The sequence below is a fragment of the Podarcis filfolensis genome (genome assembly GCF_964270895.1).
Source record: "Podarcis filfolensis genome assembly, chromosome: 15".
In the NCBI taxonomy this organism is placed as follows: Eukaryota; Metazoa; Chordata; class Lepidosauria; order Squamata; family Lacertidae; genus Podarcis; species Podarcis filfolensis.
Window position 1 is genome coordinate 44,079,836 of NC_139618.1, and position 18,061 is coordinate 44,097,896.

At 48.1% G+C, this 18,061-nt stretch overlaps 1 protein-coding gene across 12 annotated transcripts in view; it reads left to right on the forward strand.

The window, feature by feature from the left end:
* Positions 1 to 18,061, forward strand: part of TACC1 (transforming acidic coiled-coil containing protein 1) — an 88,177-nt gene that overhangs the window by 47,892 nt on the left and 22,224 nt on the right. For 4 of the 12 annotated variants that reach the window (XM_083588499.1, XM_083588496.1, XM_083588489.1 and 1 more), the window contains 4 exons: positions 599 to 1,742; positions 6,657 to 6,692; positions 9,046 to 9,106; positions 10,684 to 10,897. In XM_083588499.1, coding sequence (XP_083444625.1) covers positions 616 to 1,742; positions 6,657 to 6,692; positions 9,046 to 9,106; positions 10,684 to 10,897 — 1,438 coding nt within the window. In that variant the 5' untranslated portion in view covers positions 599 to 615. The remainder of the gene's footprint in view (positions 1 to 598; positions 1,743 to 6,656; positions 6,693 to 9,045; positions 9,107 to 10,683; positions 10,898 to 18,061) is intronic. The other 8 variants (XM_083588490.1, XM_083588497.1, XM_083588493.1 and 5 more) reach the window with 3 other exon arrangements.

The window sequence follows — 18,061 nt, forward strand, 5'->3', positions numbered from 1 at the left end:
TTGATTAGGTTCTGCAAATGTTGATTTATTTTGAAAATTGATCGAACTCCTGTGGACTTGTGTAATTATCTATCATCTCTCTCTCTATCTATCTATCTATTGTCCCTTGCTTTGCATGTTAAGGAGAATGGTTCTGATCTAGCCTCCTTCTTGATAGGTTAGAAGAAAAACTTATCTCTATCCATCACCTCCACACTGTTTGTCATGTCATAATCCCTTTATCATGTCCTTGGTTAGTCTCTCCCCCCGCCCCCGCCCCCGCCCCCGCCCCCGCCCCCGCCCAATACTTTAACCTACAGGTGGGCAACTTGTGAATTTTGGCCTAATTGTATGTGGGTGGCCCCAGCTACCCAATATACAGTCATTTACAGTTTTAAAACATTTTATATAGTGCTGATATCCATGTACATGGCACTTCTGTAGAGGAATAACAAGATAATAGTCCCCTGCCCCAAGGAGCAAACACTTTCATTTTTGAAAGGAAAGAGGGTAAAAAGAAGGAAGAAGAATGCTGTCCACCACCAGGGTTTGCTGGGGAGAAATCTTTATTTATGAGCCATATTCTTTATTCTCTTGCCCCCTCACTCTCTTTCCCTAGAATCACTTGAAGATGACATGCCATTTGTGGCTGACATTTTGGAGGAGAATGTGCACCTAAAAGGCTCAGCTTCAGCAGAGGATGAATGGAAAGCAAAGCCTGCAGTCCCACATGCCAATGAGGTGTTCACGGCAGAAAGCAATATTGGGTTGGGCGTAGGTCCATCCATGACCCCATCTGCACCAAGGCCAGAGCTGTCCACGGAGCAGCAAATTGTGGAAGAAAGCGCTGCCCCAGAGAGGTTGGATCCAGACCTAGCTTCAGCAAGTGCTGTGCCCGCAGCAACTCAGGAAGAACAACAGGGGACGTCTTGGGGATGTGGAGTAGCACCCATTGAAGGGATTTCGGAAGCCAAAGCAGTTGGTGAGACACCTGTGATCAGCAAGAGTAAACTCCCCAGGGCAAGACCAGCTGCCCTCCTGAAGAAGATGGGAGGAGAGAACCCTGAGACCGAAACGGCCGCAGAGAGCTGCCCCATCCCCAAAGCCTCCTGCCGCTTTGACCCAGAGGAGTACAACGAGAACATCAACCCCTTTGTGATTGGGGGCTCCAAGCTCCAGAACTCCCCCCCGGCATCCCAGCCAGGCTTTGCTCTTCCACACAGTGACCCCAAGGTGCTGGGACTGGGAGTTGCTGGTGAGTCGCAGGGCCGGGCTGTGAAGCTTGAATTTGATTTTGCCGATGGTGTGGAAAGTGCAGAGTCGAAGAAAGCCTTGCCAAGGAAAGCCGGAAGGAAGCCAGCCAGCAAACTGTCTCCTAAGAAGCAAAGAGCTGGTGCCAACCGACCCACTGTGGGCACTGAGGGGGCAGAGAAAGCCCTTGCTGCAGATCCACCCGAGGTGCCCCTCCCCAAGCTCTCCCACCAGGTGGATGCCGTCCATTGGGATGGTCCTAGTTGTAATCCCATTGCAGGGAGTGTGGGCTTGCAGAGCTCGCCAGTCCTTCCGAGAGATTCCTACAACCTTGACGCACCTGATCCTTTCAAGCCCACCCAGACCTTGGCTGGCCCAGGAGCTGACTCCTGCCCCTCTGCAGAGAACAGTCTCAATGAGATATTGGAGCTGCAGACCCTGGAGGCCTGCGAGGGTGAAGAGCTGCAGAGCGGTTTGGCCTCTCCAAAGAAGCCCAAGTCTCGGCTGATAATGTGAGTGAGGACGGGCGGGGGGGGGGGGATCTGGCTTTGCTGCAGGGTAGCACAGAAGCCCCATAGTTTACAAGGCTCTGGGCAGGGCCGAGCGTTTTCTGGACCCACCAATGCACCTCATCTAGCACCCCAAGGAAATTTCTTCACCCTGCAAGAACCCCCTGATTCTGGTGGAGGCAGCAAAAAATAAAAGCACAATGGCCCAGGGCTGGGCTGGGCTGGGGAAGTTTCTTCCCCTCTGGCCAACCCAGCACCCCAAGGGTGCTGCATATTACCCACCCACCCAGGCATCTGGTCCCTCAAGATGTTTTTTGTTACTGTGGCCAGGTAACCTCTACTCAGAGTAGAGCCATTGCAGTTAAAGGACCTAGTTTATATTGTCTATTCATTTCAGTGACTGAGTATGACTAAGATTGGATGTAACCCTACAAATGGGGTTGGTGGAGTCTGTTAATATCTGGGGGTATTTATTACTTATTTATTGAGAGTATTTGCACCTGCTCTTCAGCCAAAAAGGCTCCTGGAGTGGCTTACATACAATTGAAGTAAGACAGTCCCCACCTGCAGACTCACAACCTATTAAATGAAAAAGACACACAAGGGGAAATGGGCAGGGAGGGAAGAGGAAAAAACCAGCCTCCAGCCCCAATTCTTGATTGCTGCTCTGATAAGGAATGGCCGGCCCAGTTCAGGGGCAGGAGGCACCTGGTGCAATGAGCCTCCCACTGAGGTAGCCTGGCAGAATGGCTGCCCCAGTTGACAGCAGAGAGGAGACGAGGCCTGCGGGGGCTGCCCTGAGCTTCCCCTACCCCCTTGCTCTCCACACAATTTCTACTGGGATTCTTCATTTTTCCCTCTGGGGTGCAGGGAGCAGTGTGGTGACTGTTTTTCTCTCACTCTAAACTCTTCCAGGTATGGAGTTTTGCTGTGAAAAAGTCCCAGAAGCTCATGGGCTGCCCGGTTCCCTGGCCTGAATAAATATTTGCAGCTGGAGAAAGGGCAGTGTCTTGTTGTCTAGCTGCTCTAGGAGCATAAGGATGGAGGATGCAAGGGTGTCCCGTGGGCCCAGGGCAGTAGTCACCAAGCTCTGTATTTGCAGGGATTCTAGCAAGACGTGGGGGTGCAGAGGGGCCACGAGAGAAACAGCTCATCATTCCCAAACGCTACCACCCAAGCCTTGGGCCATTAAATAACCTGTGGCCTGTTCAATGTGGGGTGAAGGGGGACTGTTGTTATGACTGTTTCTTTTTTATGCTGTGCATTATGTTTTTATTATTATGCTGCGTAAATTATCTTAATGTTGTAAACTGCCCTAAGATCTTTGGATAAAGGGCAGTATAAACATTGAATTAACAGCAACCACAACAGCTTCAGCAGGGGTGGGAATCTCCGGCCTGAGGGATGAATGCAGTCCTCCAAGCCCTTGGGACACCGCCACACACACCGCCACACACACCCCCGGCCATGCTTCACGTCCTCCTTGATTGCTTTTGCCTGGCTGGAATGTGTCCTTGAACTCTGATAAGGTCTCTTGCTTGGATGGAGGGAGGATTAAAAGCCTTGTGTAGAAACTAGCCTATTGGACAGAGGTAAAATTTGCATCCATTTCTCTGCCTGCCACTGAGAAAGGCTCTCCAGCCCTGAAAAATGGAGTGCAAGTGTGGGAATGATCGAATGCTCCGTCCTAAGAGAGATTGTATGTGTATTGCAATTTAAATATTAAAGCTCCTTGCACACAGAAACCTAGTATAGTGGTACCTCAGGTTACATACGCTTCAGGTTACAGACTCCGCTAACCCAGAAATAGTGCTTCAGGTTAAGAACTTTGCTTCAGGTTGAGAACAGAAATCGTGCTCTGGCAGTGCCGCAGCAGCAGGAGGCCCCATTAGCTAAAGTGGTGCTTCAGGTTAAGAACAGTTTCAGGTTAAGAACGGACCTCCAGAACAAATTAAGTACTTAACCCGAGGTACCACTGTATGCCAAGGGGAATGGTTTTAGCCTTTTCTTCATCCTGACATGTTAGTTTTCTATATATGGTGTACCTCACGAACTTCCTCTGTGGAGAATACAGCCCCCCCCCACCTGCTGTGGTACGATCCAGCAATAGGTTTTCCACATTTGTTTCCAGGGTTCTGGGTCCCTGCAGCAAACAGGGTTTGCTAGATTCCTAAATCTAGGGTTTGCTAAATAGGTTTTTAGATTCCAGCACTGAAAGTTAGGAAAGTTCTTGTTTAAGAGAAGCAAAAGATTCCTGTCTCTTCAGGGTGCTGTGGAGCAGGATCATCTCTCCACCTCTGCCGGGCTGAATAATCACTGGGTGTCAGGATGAAGGTTAGGTGATGTGGGGCTTTGAAGTCTGGATGTGCCAGGATTTCAAAGCACAGGGTAGATGCTGAAAGCCCTTTTGCCAGCAGTCCCCTGCTGCACTTTAAACCTCCAGAAACACTGGGCTTGTTGCTTTCAGACAACCCCACACTGCTTTTGCCTGCACATGCCTACTCCCAGCAGGGGAACTGGGGTGTGCAGCCAATGGAGCAGGATTTAACCCCAGCTCATCAGCATGGGAACTGTCATGCAGCCAAAGCAGAATAGAGCCCCTCCCACAGGACAGAGGTTCCCTAATCCTGCGATGGCCCCCTCGGCCTCTGCTTAAATGGCCACCTTCCCTGGGAGGTGAGAGGAAAGCACTCCCCCCTCAGGCCCCGAGCCAGCCCTGGCTGGAATATGAAACGATCAGAAAGCTGGTGACTTTGGAGGTGGGAAAATCTGATTCTGCCTGCGAAGCACAAACGCTTATTGTGCAGGAAATGAATCCTTTTCTCCTTGGGCCCTCCCAGCCCTTTGTTATTTACAGCTTCCATACAGTCTCAGGAGCCAGGGTTCCAAGGGCACTGGTGCCGGCCGGAATAGCCACAGGCCCCTGGGAGCAAGCAGACCCAAGGCCTTGGGGAGGTTGTGGTAGTGCTTGTGTCTTGCTGCATCTTCTTCTCCTGTAACGCACCAGGGTTCAGCAGGGACTAGCAAAGGGGTGAGCTCCAAAGCAGTTTCAGCCCTGACGAGATTTCTGTGTGTGAAGTGCTTCTGCATCCAAGAGAGCGCATGTATACCTGATGGGAATCCTTGGTGGGTTGAGGCTCCCCTGCAAGCACACACCAGCTGTGTATGCCCACAATGCCAAACAGACAATTCTGGCTTCAAAAACCAGTTAGTGCACAAGTGGTCTGTGCTAGAAAAGGGTTTCCTTTGCAGCCACTTCACTGCTTCTTTCAGGTGAGTAGCAAAACAAGCCAGGATGCAGCTCACAGCTATAGCTTCCTGCTACATGTAAACCTGGAAATTTTGGTTAATGGATTCAACACAAGTCGGGGTTGAAGCCACGGTTTGATACTGGCTTCATATCTTGTCTTCATTTGAAACCATGGTTTCCAGGTTTTCATTCAACAGGAGACTATGGCTGTGAGTTGGGTCCTGGCTTGTTTTGCTACACAGGTGAAAGGAGGAGCCAAACAGCCTCAGAGAGGCTCTGCATCTGCTGAAAAGCTCATGCGCAAGTATTTTTGCCTTTGCATTGTGTGCAAACACGCCCCTTCCCCTATATACATGAAGCAAAAGATGCTTGGGCATATGCGAGCATCACAACTTGGTCACATATGGCTCCTAGAAGGGCTCCACATGGAACTAAAATGTAAGAGTTTTGCTATGTTGGAAGGTGGTCTGTATTGTTCTAGCCCTCGTAGCGTGGTTGGCAATGCACAGTATTGTGTAGAAATTCAGTGCATTTCAGGAACTGGGATGTACTGTAGGAAGAGGATAGATGTCATAGATGTTAAGCAGCTGTTCATAGCCTATGCAAATTAACAAATACAGTGGTACCTCTAGTTACGTACTTAATTCGTTCTGGAGGTCCGTTCTTAACCTGAAACTGTTCTTAACCTGAAGCACCACTTTAGCTAATGGGGCCTCCTGCTGCCGCTGCGCCGCCGGAGCACGATTTCTGTTCTCATCCTGAAGCAAAGTTCTTAACCCGAGGTATTATTTCTGGGTTAGCAGAGTCTGTAACCTGAAGCGTATGTAACCCGAGGTTCCACTGTATTGGTATGACAAGTTTGCAAGAACTGAGCTGTTAGATCAAACTAGAACCTTGTCCTAAAGGTCAACTCTAGCTACAGTTGGCTTTGAGTAGTGCTAGGTCTACACTATGCTAAAAATGCAAGAAACCTGTGCCTGGTAATCCTGGCACTTTCCCCTCAAAACTGAATTTTACAACTTTGAGAACATTTGCATAGTTTCCCCTCCATTGCACAGTTCTGCAGTTTTTGTTTTGTCTCGTTTTACTGCTCTTTTGTGTAATTTCTTTTTGTTCTTCTAGTCATACTGAGGAGCAGGCGCCACATGGAGCTAATACTCTTCTGGCTTCTGAAATTGCAGTGGGGCTTGCCAGTGCAGAAAATTCATGGCTACTGCTTCCCTGATAGGCAAGGGATTGGGCTGGATGACCTCTGAAGTGTCTTTTGCCTCCGTGATTCTATGTCCACACGTATTGAGGCATATCTTCATAGCCATGAGGGCTAGAAACCTGAGATTTTGTTTCCTGATTCTCAGGAGGCTAAATTCTATTCCCCCGTGTAGCATCTCCAGCCTTACATCAACAGAGGGCTCACATAGCCCTGGCTCTGAGTTATGCACTCATTTGTAAGGTTTCTGCACACCAGCAGCAAACATTTGAAGTTTTACATCTCTTCTTCGCATAGACTTTCCACTCATAGTATGACTTCTGTATTTATCCAGGGAGAAAATATATATACTGAACACACACACACACACACCCCTGGGTCTTTTACATGTTCTTTTTCTTTTTCCTCTCCCTCCATCTCTCTACCTTTCTTTCTTGTCTGTTCATTTTTGGTGCATCAGGACTACAGAACAAGTGAAATTTCTCTGTTTTCTGTTGTAAGTACTCATTTCCTTTCTTTTTCTTGTGTTCCTCTTTGGGTTTTGGTATTTTTGTTGATCTTTTCTCTCCCTCCCCCTCTCTCTCTTCACTGCATGCAGCTTCCTCGCCTATTTATTCTGAGATTTTTGTCTGTCTCTTGTCTCCAGCCTCCTCTTAGAAGACCATAATTTCACCTGGCAGCTTAGCTTTGCATCAGAATGAGGCCAGGGAGATGGCTGGGCTGGCTGTTGTGGCACGCTTGCTTTCTATGGGTTTCCAAGGCATAACAAATTCTGTGCATTTGCTGTGTGCCCCCCCGCTCCCTCCCCCCAAAACATTATGGCTCTTCTTTCATTCCAAAGCCAAGAATTCGTTTTTGGTTAGCCCACCTTTGTTCAGAAACAAATGTCTGGGTCTTCAGTAAAAAAGCCACATAGTTTCAGAGATCATGGCCCTTCACAGTCTCTAGTGGGGAGCTTCAGCTAGCTCTTATCTTCCACATTGCAGAAATGGAAAACCTACAGAACTAGGCACGGTAAAAGTTTCCCCAGAACAGAGTGGGGAGGATGTGGTCCTCAAGTCCCAGGTGTCATGGCCAACAGCGTAGGGAGTGACACCAGTTATCCGCCCTGCCATCTGAAGAGAGGCTGCAATAGGCGCCTTTTCTTGCTTTAGGAAAAAGGAGAGCCTGAGGCAGCACTTGGGGAACCTTCTTCATCCCAAGGGCCACCTTCTCTTCTGGGCAACGTTCTGGGGGCCACCTGCTAGCAGTAGGCAGGGATCAAGGCAGAAGTGGGCAGAGGAAGGACTGCCATGTTGATCTTTGTTTATAGGACCAGTTTCCACACACAGCTGGGACGCAAGAGGCATTGCTGCCGCTCCGGGACACCTTTGCCAGAGAGGGGTGTGGTCTACAGGGAGGGGCATGGCCTGGAGAGAGTTCCAAGGGCTACAGAGGCCACACTGGGCTCCTGGGCCTGAGTTTCCCCACTCCTGGTATAAGGCCAAGGCATAGATCCTCTATCAAATGCTGCACAATCCTTATGGAGATTTTCCCCATCACATTGGATGGATGGGCAGTTTCAGGGCAAACCAAAGTCAAGTCTTCCTTCATGTTGCTGTGGCAAGATGACTGTGAGGACTAGCAGCTTAGAAAGGGGGATTAGATGCCTATGGGGTGGGTCTTACTGCATGGCGCCTCCATGGTCAGAGACAGCAAGTGGATGGCAGCTTCTGGGCAGCCGTGGCAAGAGGGGGCTCTTGCTGTCCAGCTTCATTGGTGGGTTCCTAGCACTGTGTTCAGTTCTTTATGGACCTGAGCTGCTTTGGGAGGCCAGTTCTGTATGAAAAGCAGAATGAAATCTGCCCAGCCTCTGGCATAAGTCAGGCTTCCTGGCTTATCATGGTGTTTCTGTGAATGAACTGCCTGCTGGTGCACTCTGCCTACTCTCGCCTCCCCTGGCAAGAGGCGCTGTGCCCATTACATCTGAATGGGGTATCATGATTTGCACAGGGCTTCGCAGGCAGAAGCAGCTCTCCTGCTCCTGGGGAAAGCTTTTTGTTCCACTGTGCTTTCCTCTTGTGCCCTTTCCCGCAGTGGCATCACTTGGCTTCCTCTTCCAAGTCCACAGCAAGAAAGAAAATCTGTAGATGCTGCCACATCCATGGTATTGTTCCTCTGCTTCTCCTGGAAAGTGTTAGTCCACTTGGACTAGATGATCCTTGCGGTCCCTTCCAGCTGTACAATTCTGTGGTGCTATGATTTCAGTTTCAAACATTGTTGAGCCAAAGTCATTACAAGAGGCAAAGTTAACTTCTGAGATGCTTTAGCAAGAGACCAGTAGCAGCGTAGGAAGGTGCCTCATATCAAATCAGATAATGGATCAGTCTAGCTCAGTATTATCTTCTCTGACTGTCAGCAGATCTGCAGGTATTCAGGAAGGACTCTTTCCCACCCTACCTGGAGGTGCTGGGGGTTGAACCCAGGGCCTTCCTGCATTTAACAAGTACTGTGCCACTGAATCGTCACCCTTTCCCCAGCTGGAAAAACTGACTCTGCTGCTTAATATCCAGGATTGGCTGAGTTGGCAGCAGACCTGTGTTTGCCCTCGTGCAAAACGGCTTTTAAGTGTTGGCTGTTTCAGAGTCTATGGTCTTTTAAGCACAGTAGCCGTTGTGTTGGTCTCTCCCTTCTTCTCTCCCCACCTCCTGCTCAGGGCTGAGATCTGCTATGCCAACAACGTGGGTGCCAATTCTGGTCCTGCCATCTGGTCCTGCCTACTTGCCTCCCTCCCTGACTCCTCAGCTCCCTACCCCACACCCAATAACAGAAAGTCCAACGCTGACCCCGTCCTCCCTTTCTCTCTGCAGGAGTGGCTGCAAGGTGAAGAAATACGAAGCACCGTCCCTGGTTCTTGATGTCTGCTCCCAGGTATGGGGTAGCCAAGAACTGCCACTTGTTCCCCACATTCACAGGAGAGAAGGCCCACACGATGGCTATAGTCTCCCTCCACTGTCAGAGGCTGTGCACCTCTGGGGGGGGTTGGGGGAGAGCCGTGGTGCTCAGGTCCTGCTTGCAGGCTTCTCTTAGGCATCTACTGGGGGGGACGTGAGAGCAGGAGGCCGCATTCAATGGGCCACTGGCTGGATCCAGCAAGGCTTGTCTTAAGTAGTAATCCATGTGGAAGAGCTTTGGATTTGGAGAAGGGTTCCTTACACTAGCAGCCGGGGACAGGTGCACCTTCCAGAGTTGGCATCCTTGGGCCTCTGCCTGGGACCACGTCCCTCAGAATTACTCTCTGCTGTTCCTGCCTCTATCTGCCCTCTTCCTACTGTCCAAAAGGAGACAAGGGAAGAAGAAGGAATGGCAGTTTTTGCTTGCCTTGCTCTTTCCTGCAGGGCAGCGGAGCTGATGGGGCACAGGGGAAGAGGGCAAATGGCAAAGAGGGGAATCCACTCAGGGAACGGTCCACACTGAGGGCATCTTAAGAACCTAAAGCAGACCCTGGAATATAGGCTGAGTCAGACCATTGGTATTGTCTGCAGTGGCTCTCCACCAAGCTACGTTGGGAGCCGCCTTGTGTCAGAATAGGCTACCTATCAGCTCCAGCACTGGCAGGAGCTCTCCAGTCTTCCAGAGAGGGTTCCCCCCCGCCAGCCTGAACAGGAAGAACCTGAGCCTTGTTTGAGATACAGCATGAGCCGTACCACTGAGCCACGGCCCTTCCCACGGAGGCATCCGACTGCCTGCCTGTTAGGAAGACAAGAGCTGCAGGCTAATTTAACTCTTTTTCCAGAAGCTTTTTAAAAAAAGAATAATAATAAAAATATTTATTTATTTAAACAAGAATATACACCTCAGTTGCACACAAGAACCAGGGGGTGGGGGGAACAAATGAAAACTAAAATTAAACATGCTCATACAAAGCACAAACCTGAGTTGTTTCCTTCTCATTCCCCCCCCCTCATTCCCCCCCCTCATTATTACTGGCATTGAGAAGTAGCAGCATTTTTTTAAAAAAAATTTGATTTATTTAAAAATATCAGGATATTGTCTTTGAGATCTTGTGATATTCTCACTTTAAAAGGTTGCTAAGAATTCCAAATAGAAGCATATTTGAACATTTCAATCATCATTAATATATGAAATACATTTTGCCATGTACCGTATCAAGAATGAATCTTTTTTAGAGGGGTGTCCTCTGGTGTACCTTAATTTTCAAGTTTGCTTTTCAGTGTATTAGCTATGGACCAGATTTGACTCTACCAGATATCCTTATTCAACCCCCCTAAATATTTTCATTTTCTTGCAAGAACCATTTTGGTGGCTGACAATAAATATAGAATCAATTCAATGTTTTAAGAAGCTGGAAAGTGAGAAGGAGTGGAATGGAAGGCACAGACAGCTGTCCCTGGGCACTTCCGGATTCCTCCCCCCCCCCCAATTAATGTTATCCAAGTCCTGGGCAACGGGCTGATCCCTGTTTAACTGTCTCCTTGCTTGTGCAGGACAAAGAGGAAGCCGTGCTTGCCTCCAAAATCCCAGACCTTTCCAACCGAGATGGGCATGCCACTGATGAAGAGAAACTGGCTTGCACATCCTCCAGTCAAAAGGCAGCTGAGTTGGAGGCGAAAGGTGAGCCAGAGGAAGACCTGGAGTACTTTGAGTGTTCCAATGTTCCTGCGTCTGCCATAAATCATACGTTTTCATCCCCAGGAGAAGGTACGAAAGTCTCTCCCTCTCTGTTTCACGCGCCCTTGTCTTAACCTTTAACCTCCCCATCCTATGCCCTCCAGGTGTTGGGGACTACAGCTCCCAACAGTGCTGGCTATTCTGATGGGAATTGCAGTTGCCAACACCTGGAAGGCTCCAAGGGAAGAAGCGGCACTGGGGGAACGTGTGTGTGTTTCTTGAGAGGACTGTCAGCTGATAAATGGATTTTGGGTCAAATAGGCACCTGCCATTTTGAAAGAAACTCTCTTCTGTGTGTTCACTCGGATGTAAGCCCTGCTCCATTTGATGGAACGCTCAGTCCCTAGCAAGCGTGTTTAGGATTGTAGCCTTAATTCCAGTTAAGTTTCACTTAATGTGCTTATCACCAAAGCCCATGTAAAGGTGTCTTTTTGAGACTGGGAAGCAGACATCTAATTTCATGGCCATGCATTCACTCACCACCACCCCCATTGCTAATTTTGCACTCTTGGTGTAAATCTCCTACCCCCAGTGAACTTTGCTTTATCCTGAAAGTGCCTGTTCACACCAGGAGAACCTTTTCTTCTAAGGCCAATTGCAGTGAAGGGGGGTGTCGAAATTACAGCTGGGGAGAGAAGACTTTCTCCTCTCTGGGTGCTGCGCTCTCAGTGAACAGGAGGGGCTCCCACATGTATTGGTATTAAACTTTAGGACAGAGGAAGAGGCCTTCTTCCAGTGACCGTTGGTTCATTTAACCCAGTATTGTGTGCCCTGACTTGTAGTGGCTGTCCAGGGTCCCAGGCGAGGGTCCCTCCCAGCCCTGCCTGGGGATGCTGGGAATCCAACCCGAGACCTTTGGCATGCAGTGCAGATGCTGTGCCCCTGAGCCCTTCCCCTTTTAAACACCCAGACATGGTTGCTGACCCTGCAACTGGAGTAGCACCAAGTTTGTCCCTAAGCCAGTGTACTGTTTAATTATTAGGTGGCTGGACATCTTTTATGTTTTCCACATTAATTTTCTGGTAGGGCTATGTAGCAAAACCAAAATGGCCCACTAGAAAAAGAAAACTGAAGAGGGGAACCTTTAACTCTGATTAAAATTTATCTTTTTTTTTTTTTTAAAAAAATAATTTTTATTAACTGGCCAATCACATCAAATTAAATCACATCACATAGATTCCAAATTACAAAGCCAAATTTTTAAATTTTGTTGGGGGAACCCATACTTCAAGATCCAAAGGGGGATTCAGATCATCTTCTTATTACTGCGTTAATGTCCAAATCAGTCCCAATCAGTCCAAACAAAATTCATAATTCTATTCAGTCTTATCTTGGTGTTTCCACATCATATCTTGTTCATATAATTTCTATTTTTCCTTTACGATCTCTTCTGTTAGTCTCCTTAAGCTGATAAGCAAAATAATAATCCTGTGTGGATTTCCCGTTCCTCCACTAAGTCCAGATGGTTTCCATATATCTCCTTTGTAGATAACATCGCTCTTTCCATCATAAATTTGGCATTTTTCGCTCTTGAGTCCCACCGAGACGTATGTAAACAACTCTATTTCTCTCTTTCTCCTCCCAGACCCAAGAGCTCCAACAATGTCTCCCAAAATGGCGACGGCATTTTTAACTGCGTCATTCCAAAACTCTTAGCTTTCCAGCTTCGTCTTGAAACATTGCTTTGGTTCGAAAGTTTATCTCCACACAGCCTTAAATCCACAGCTTAAGTCCTTAGTTCCTGACTCATTTGGGGAGGGGATTCTTGTTAAATCACATAATGAAAGACAGGGATTTTCCCCCCCTCCCCCCTCAAGTCATACCGTATCTTGACGTATCTTCTCATATTTTATTCTTGTCTTGTTATCAGAGATCTCTTCAGTCAGCAGTCTTTACTCCCCTTTTTCCTTGAAGCATGTGCAATTTATCTCGTCCAAATTGTTTCTTTTGAAGATGCTTGCAACTAGCAGCGCGAATCAGGGACGGCGTCCAGGAGTGCCGGAATCCCACAGGAGGGCTTTGTGCCTAGTGCCCCCACCCCCACAAATTCGGGGGTGGTATAGGGCACAGCAGGCAAGGGCCATCCCCCCCACCATCCTGGGGGGGGTTAAGGAGGCTAATTACCCCCATCATAGCCTCCAAATTACCTCGTGTGGGTCGGAGAGATGTTATTGTCAGCCATCTTCCGATGCGCCACCTAGTGGCCCCCCCTGATTAAAATTTATCTAGTCCGATTAATTAATTAATTAATTAATTAATTAAAGCTTTTTGTGATCTACTGATTTAAAACTATTGAAACTTCCTCACCTTGTAGACTCTCTTTCATTAACTACAGAACCATCCTCATTCCATGCTTTGCCAGATTTTATATCTCAAAAGCATTAGAAAAAGCTCTAAATGTCTCTTTTTGGTGGGTGGCAAGAGAGGGAACAAAGCCTGGACCCTTACTTATCTCTGCATTTGACAACGGTGTAAGCAGTTACAGGAACATGTTCAGCATTTCTGAAGCAGAAGGACTGAAGTCTGTGCTTATCAGCTATGAGCATAGAATTCAACCCAGCAAGGAGTGCACTGGCAAAGCAGACCCCTGCCTGCAGGCCAGTTGACATATGACCTCATGGTGGTCTCAGATGATTGGCAGGTAGATGGCCCTGCCCAGCTGCCAAAGTTGACATGTGCAGCAAGGAGAGAGAAAGATCTGACCCACCAGGTTCTCCACCCCTGAACTAAGTGCTGGATCATTCCATGTCAAGTGATCAAATGCCTTTTATCTTACCATTTCATACTGCTTTCAGTTTCAGTTTCCTAAAAGTAGTCTAAGAGAAGGTCCCAGGTCTCAGTTTTTAATTTTTTATCTCATCCTGTTTTTAGTTATGAGGGAATTTCAAAAAATTTTGGCCTTGCCATGCTACATAAAAACCTTTAAAGCTCAGCCCAGAATTGTGATATTTCAAAACTAAAAATACTAATCTCTTCAGATCTTCATGGGCTTTAATACGATATGTCACAGGATGGGCTTGCTTTGAATTCTAAATTTAAGTTTCAAAATTTAAAAAGTCATTAAAAATTAATATGATTAAAAATTTCCTAAGTAATGTATTGATTACACCATATTTCTAAGAGTTACTTGCAAAAATTCATCTTGGGATCTCAATGTGATCACATTAAAATATATATATATTGTACATACATGTCTGCCTTATTGGGTTCTATTTAGGATAAATGGGTCTTCTTGGAGTAAAATATAGCAGAATAAACAAGATTTCAAACTATAATATCAGTTCCTTCAGGCATTTCTTTAAAATGTTATTCCATTAAAAGGAATCTGAAGAGCCAGTCAGGCTTTTCTTTTAAAAGTGTGTTCCAAGGCGGAGGGATCTTTTGTTGTTGTTGCAGGATAGTTGCTTTGAAAAAACTCTTGTTAGCTTGTGGGTTGGCTTGCTTGAAACAAACTATGAGTGATAACCCAGGACAAAATTTGGCTGCAGTTTGTTTGGCGTGAGACAAACCATAAGCCTCGGTTCACATGGCCCACTAAGCAAAAATACGACCCACAAGCTATAGCCAAGGTTGGTTCTTGGGTTCATAGTATGTCCTGAGTGAGACAAACCACAAGCTTCGGTTTGCATAAAACGCAGAGCAAAACCATGGCATAGCTCCTGGTTGCAGAGCAAGTCAGCTGCAAATTTCACCCCATGCATCAGCTTGTTCACACTAAGCCACAGTTTGGCTTCCTGTTTCTTATGAATCCAAGTCAGTGTGTAGGAGGGGAAGCACCATTTGGTAGGGTATTTGAAAAGGAGATCTCAGGCCCATATAGCTTGTCTTGCAAATGAGCAAACAAGCCACAGCTTGGTTCTGTGGCTCCAGCACCATCCTCTGTAGCTTGGTGAGTTCCAAAGCAACCCTTGGTTAAGCAAAGTTGTTGGGTGTGGAAGAGGAGAGATGTGCAGTCCAGAGGCCAGAGAAGGAGCTGGGGGTGGCCTATTAGCCACCCTTTGGCTCCCCTGAGACACTTGCCCAATCAAACCTACTGTTACCTGGAACTGGGTGACTGGCCTCCAGCTGTGGGAGGTCTGAGGAGGCGCCATCACCCTCGGTGTCTGCCCATAAAAGCAAGCCTCATGTGAGAGACTCAAGTGCGGTCAGCGGGTTCCAGGAACCTTCTTTGTTGTGAGATCTCAGGGGTGATTTGGGAGTTTGGGCCCTCAGTGGGAGCCAGGAGGCTGAGACATGTTGAGTAAGGAGGTGTGTCAGGAGGAGGAGAAATAGATATCTGTATATATTTAAGACTAATTTGTATAATGGTTTATGTGTCATTTTATATTTATTGTTGCTATTTTAGTTGCTTATACACCATCTAGAGGTATTTTTAAATATTAAGTAGTATAGAAATAGTCTTGATAATGATCATGATGCCAAATCATAGTTAAAACATGCCACAGTTTGTAAGCCCACAACTGACCTTGGCTTCACAACTTGATTTTGTTGTCAGAAAACAACCCCTAGTTAGTCTGCTATTCTGGGTTCAGACATTCACGCAAACCTCACTTCAGCTAAACAAACCATGGCTTAGCGTTATTTGTGAACCAGGCCAGTATGAAAAGGGTTCCCTGCAAATACACAGTCTTGAATGCTTTAGCAGATCCCCAAAGGCCAAAGCCCCATGGCTGAGTCCAAGGGGCTTGAGGAGCATTCCGAGGCAACTGGAGATGGCATTTATTGGCCTAGCTGATAAGAATAGAAGAAAACACATGAAACTTGTTTCGATCAGCTTTGACTATTATGATGCTTGCATTCTTGTTATTCTGGGGAGAGAAAACAGCTGCTGCTAAGAACCACATGCAAATCTCCACAGGGTGTGATGCCCCATTTCATGGAGTGGAGCAAAATGACAGCTGTTTTTCCTGCAAAGCAGTAACAACAAGGAAGGGAGAACAGAGAAGAACAAAAACTAAGTCACCCTATTCTGGCACTTCTTATTTTCTGCAATTTTTCAATGTTAGTTTTTGCATGTGGAGGAATTCACACAAAATCTTACTACCTGAAGCAGAAAAGCTAAGCAGCAAGCCCCCCCTTCTGTTCTGCTAGTCGACATGTGCTATGGTCTGCAATGAAGTTTTCCTGAGCATGCCTCATTGAAATGAATGGAGCTGCACAAGAGCAATGGATTGTTTCCTTCCCCCATCCCTTCACATCCATGTGTTATTCAGATCCTAAAAGCACAAGAAGAGCCTGGCTAGATCTGTCCAGCATCCCATTCCCAACATGCCACCCACACACCCCCAAGCAGGAGAAGAGGGCAAATGCTCTTTCCTACTGTTGTTCCCCAGCGACTGGTATTCAGAGGCATCCAGCCACTCCAACCTTGTACTCCATTGGCCCAGCTGGCTGCAGCAGATGGAGATGGGAAGTCTCACAACATCTGGAGCACCACATCCCATTGACATGGAGGTGTCTCAGGTTACCTGCAGAGGGTGAATGGCTTGGTTCAAGGTCAGGCTTTATGACTGATCTGGGATTCCGACCAAGCATTTTATTGTAACCAATTATGCAGCACTCTTGGCTTCATCATTGTCAAGTATCCTCCAACCTTTCTGAAATATACTCAGAGTCGCAAAGTGATTTCATGCTCTTTATTCAGCTCATAGTGGTGAGGAGGAATGAATGAAAGTCCCCTCAAGGTATCTGCTTTATATACATTATTTACACAATGGGCTGCACATGATTGGCTAATTCCGGAATTCTACTGTAAGCCAATCAGGTTGTGGATTCACTTCTATCTGGAGCATGATTGGGTGGTTCCTGCCAACCAATCATACTGCTGCATTGTTCTAGGACCAATCAGACTGCTGCATTCTGAATCCTATTGTTCTAGGACCAATCAGACTGCTGCCTTTTGGATCCTATTGTTCTAGGACCAATCAGACTGCTGCAGTTTGGATCCTATTCAACTCAGTACATAACACCCCTCCCCTCTAAGTTCCAGTCCTGCCCGGGAGGTCGCATTCATAGTCCTCGAGGTACGCCGGCGGCCTACGTGTGGTTGCGGCCTGGGGTGTTCCCTGGTCCGGGGTTCAGGTTCTGGCTCGTGTTCCAAGGATGCTGGCTGTGATGGGGCTGTATGGTCTGGCGCAACCGGCTCGCTCAGTCGTGGTTCTGGTTCCGGTGTCCTTTCGGCCTCACGGGTCCTCTCTGTATTTACTGATTCTGCCTCTCCTGCTTGCCCCTGCTGCTCTATGGGCCTCACTGCCCCATTGTTCCCTTGGGACTCCTCTGACCTGTCCTCCTCCTCCTGGTTTTCTCCCGGGAATCGTCGCCGTATCTGGTCGCAGTGGCGGCACCAGCATTGTCCCCCATCTGTTAGCACCTCGTACGACACGGGGCCAGTGACCCTGGTGACTGTGGCGGGTACCCATGCAGGGCCTGCCCCAAAATTCTTTGTGTACACTGGGTCCTGGGCCTCGAAGGTCCGGGGGTTCCTGCCTTCCCCCACCACTACCTCATCCTGAGCTCTATCGGGGTGAAGGCGGTCCAATCTGATTGCAAGGCGCCGACCCATTAGTAGTTCAGCGGGGCTCCGGCCAGTCGTTGAGCTGGGGGTGCTGTGCTGTGCTAGAAGGAATGTGGCAAGGCGGTACTCCCAATCCCCTTGCGTCATGCGGTGAAGGGTGTCCTTGGTGGTCCGCACCATGCGTTCTGCTTGGCCATTGGTGGCAGGGTGGAATGGCGCTGAACGGATGTGGCGGATGGCATTCTGCGCTGTGAAGGTTTGGAATTCTCCTGATGTAAATGCAGTCCCATTGTCTGAGACGAGAGTGTCAGGGAGCCCGTGGGTTGCAAACAGCCTGCGTAGTACCCGGATGGCTGCGGACGTAGAAGTGGACGGTACCAGTGCGACTTCCAGCCATTTGGTGTAAGAGTCCACCACTATGAAGAATGTTTTCCCCTGAAAGGGGCCAGCGAAGTCCACATGCAGGCGTGACCATGGTGCTCGGGCGGACTCCCAGGACTGGACTGGGGCCCTTGGGGGATCTGGGCGGGATTCTTGGCAGGCCTGGCAGTGTTTGACCCAGGCCTCTATCTCTCCGTCGATCCCCGGCCACCACACATAACTCCTGGCAAGGGCCTTCATTCTTACTACCCCTGGGTGTGTCTCGTGTAGGGCTGTGAGGACCCTTTTGCGGAGGGGCT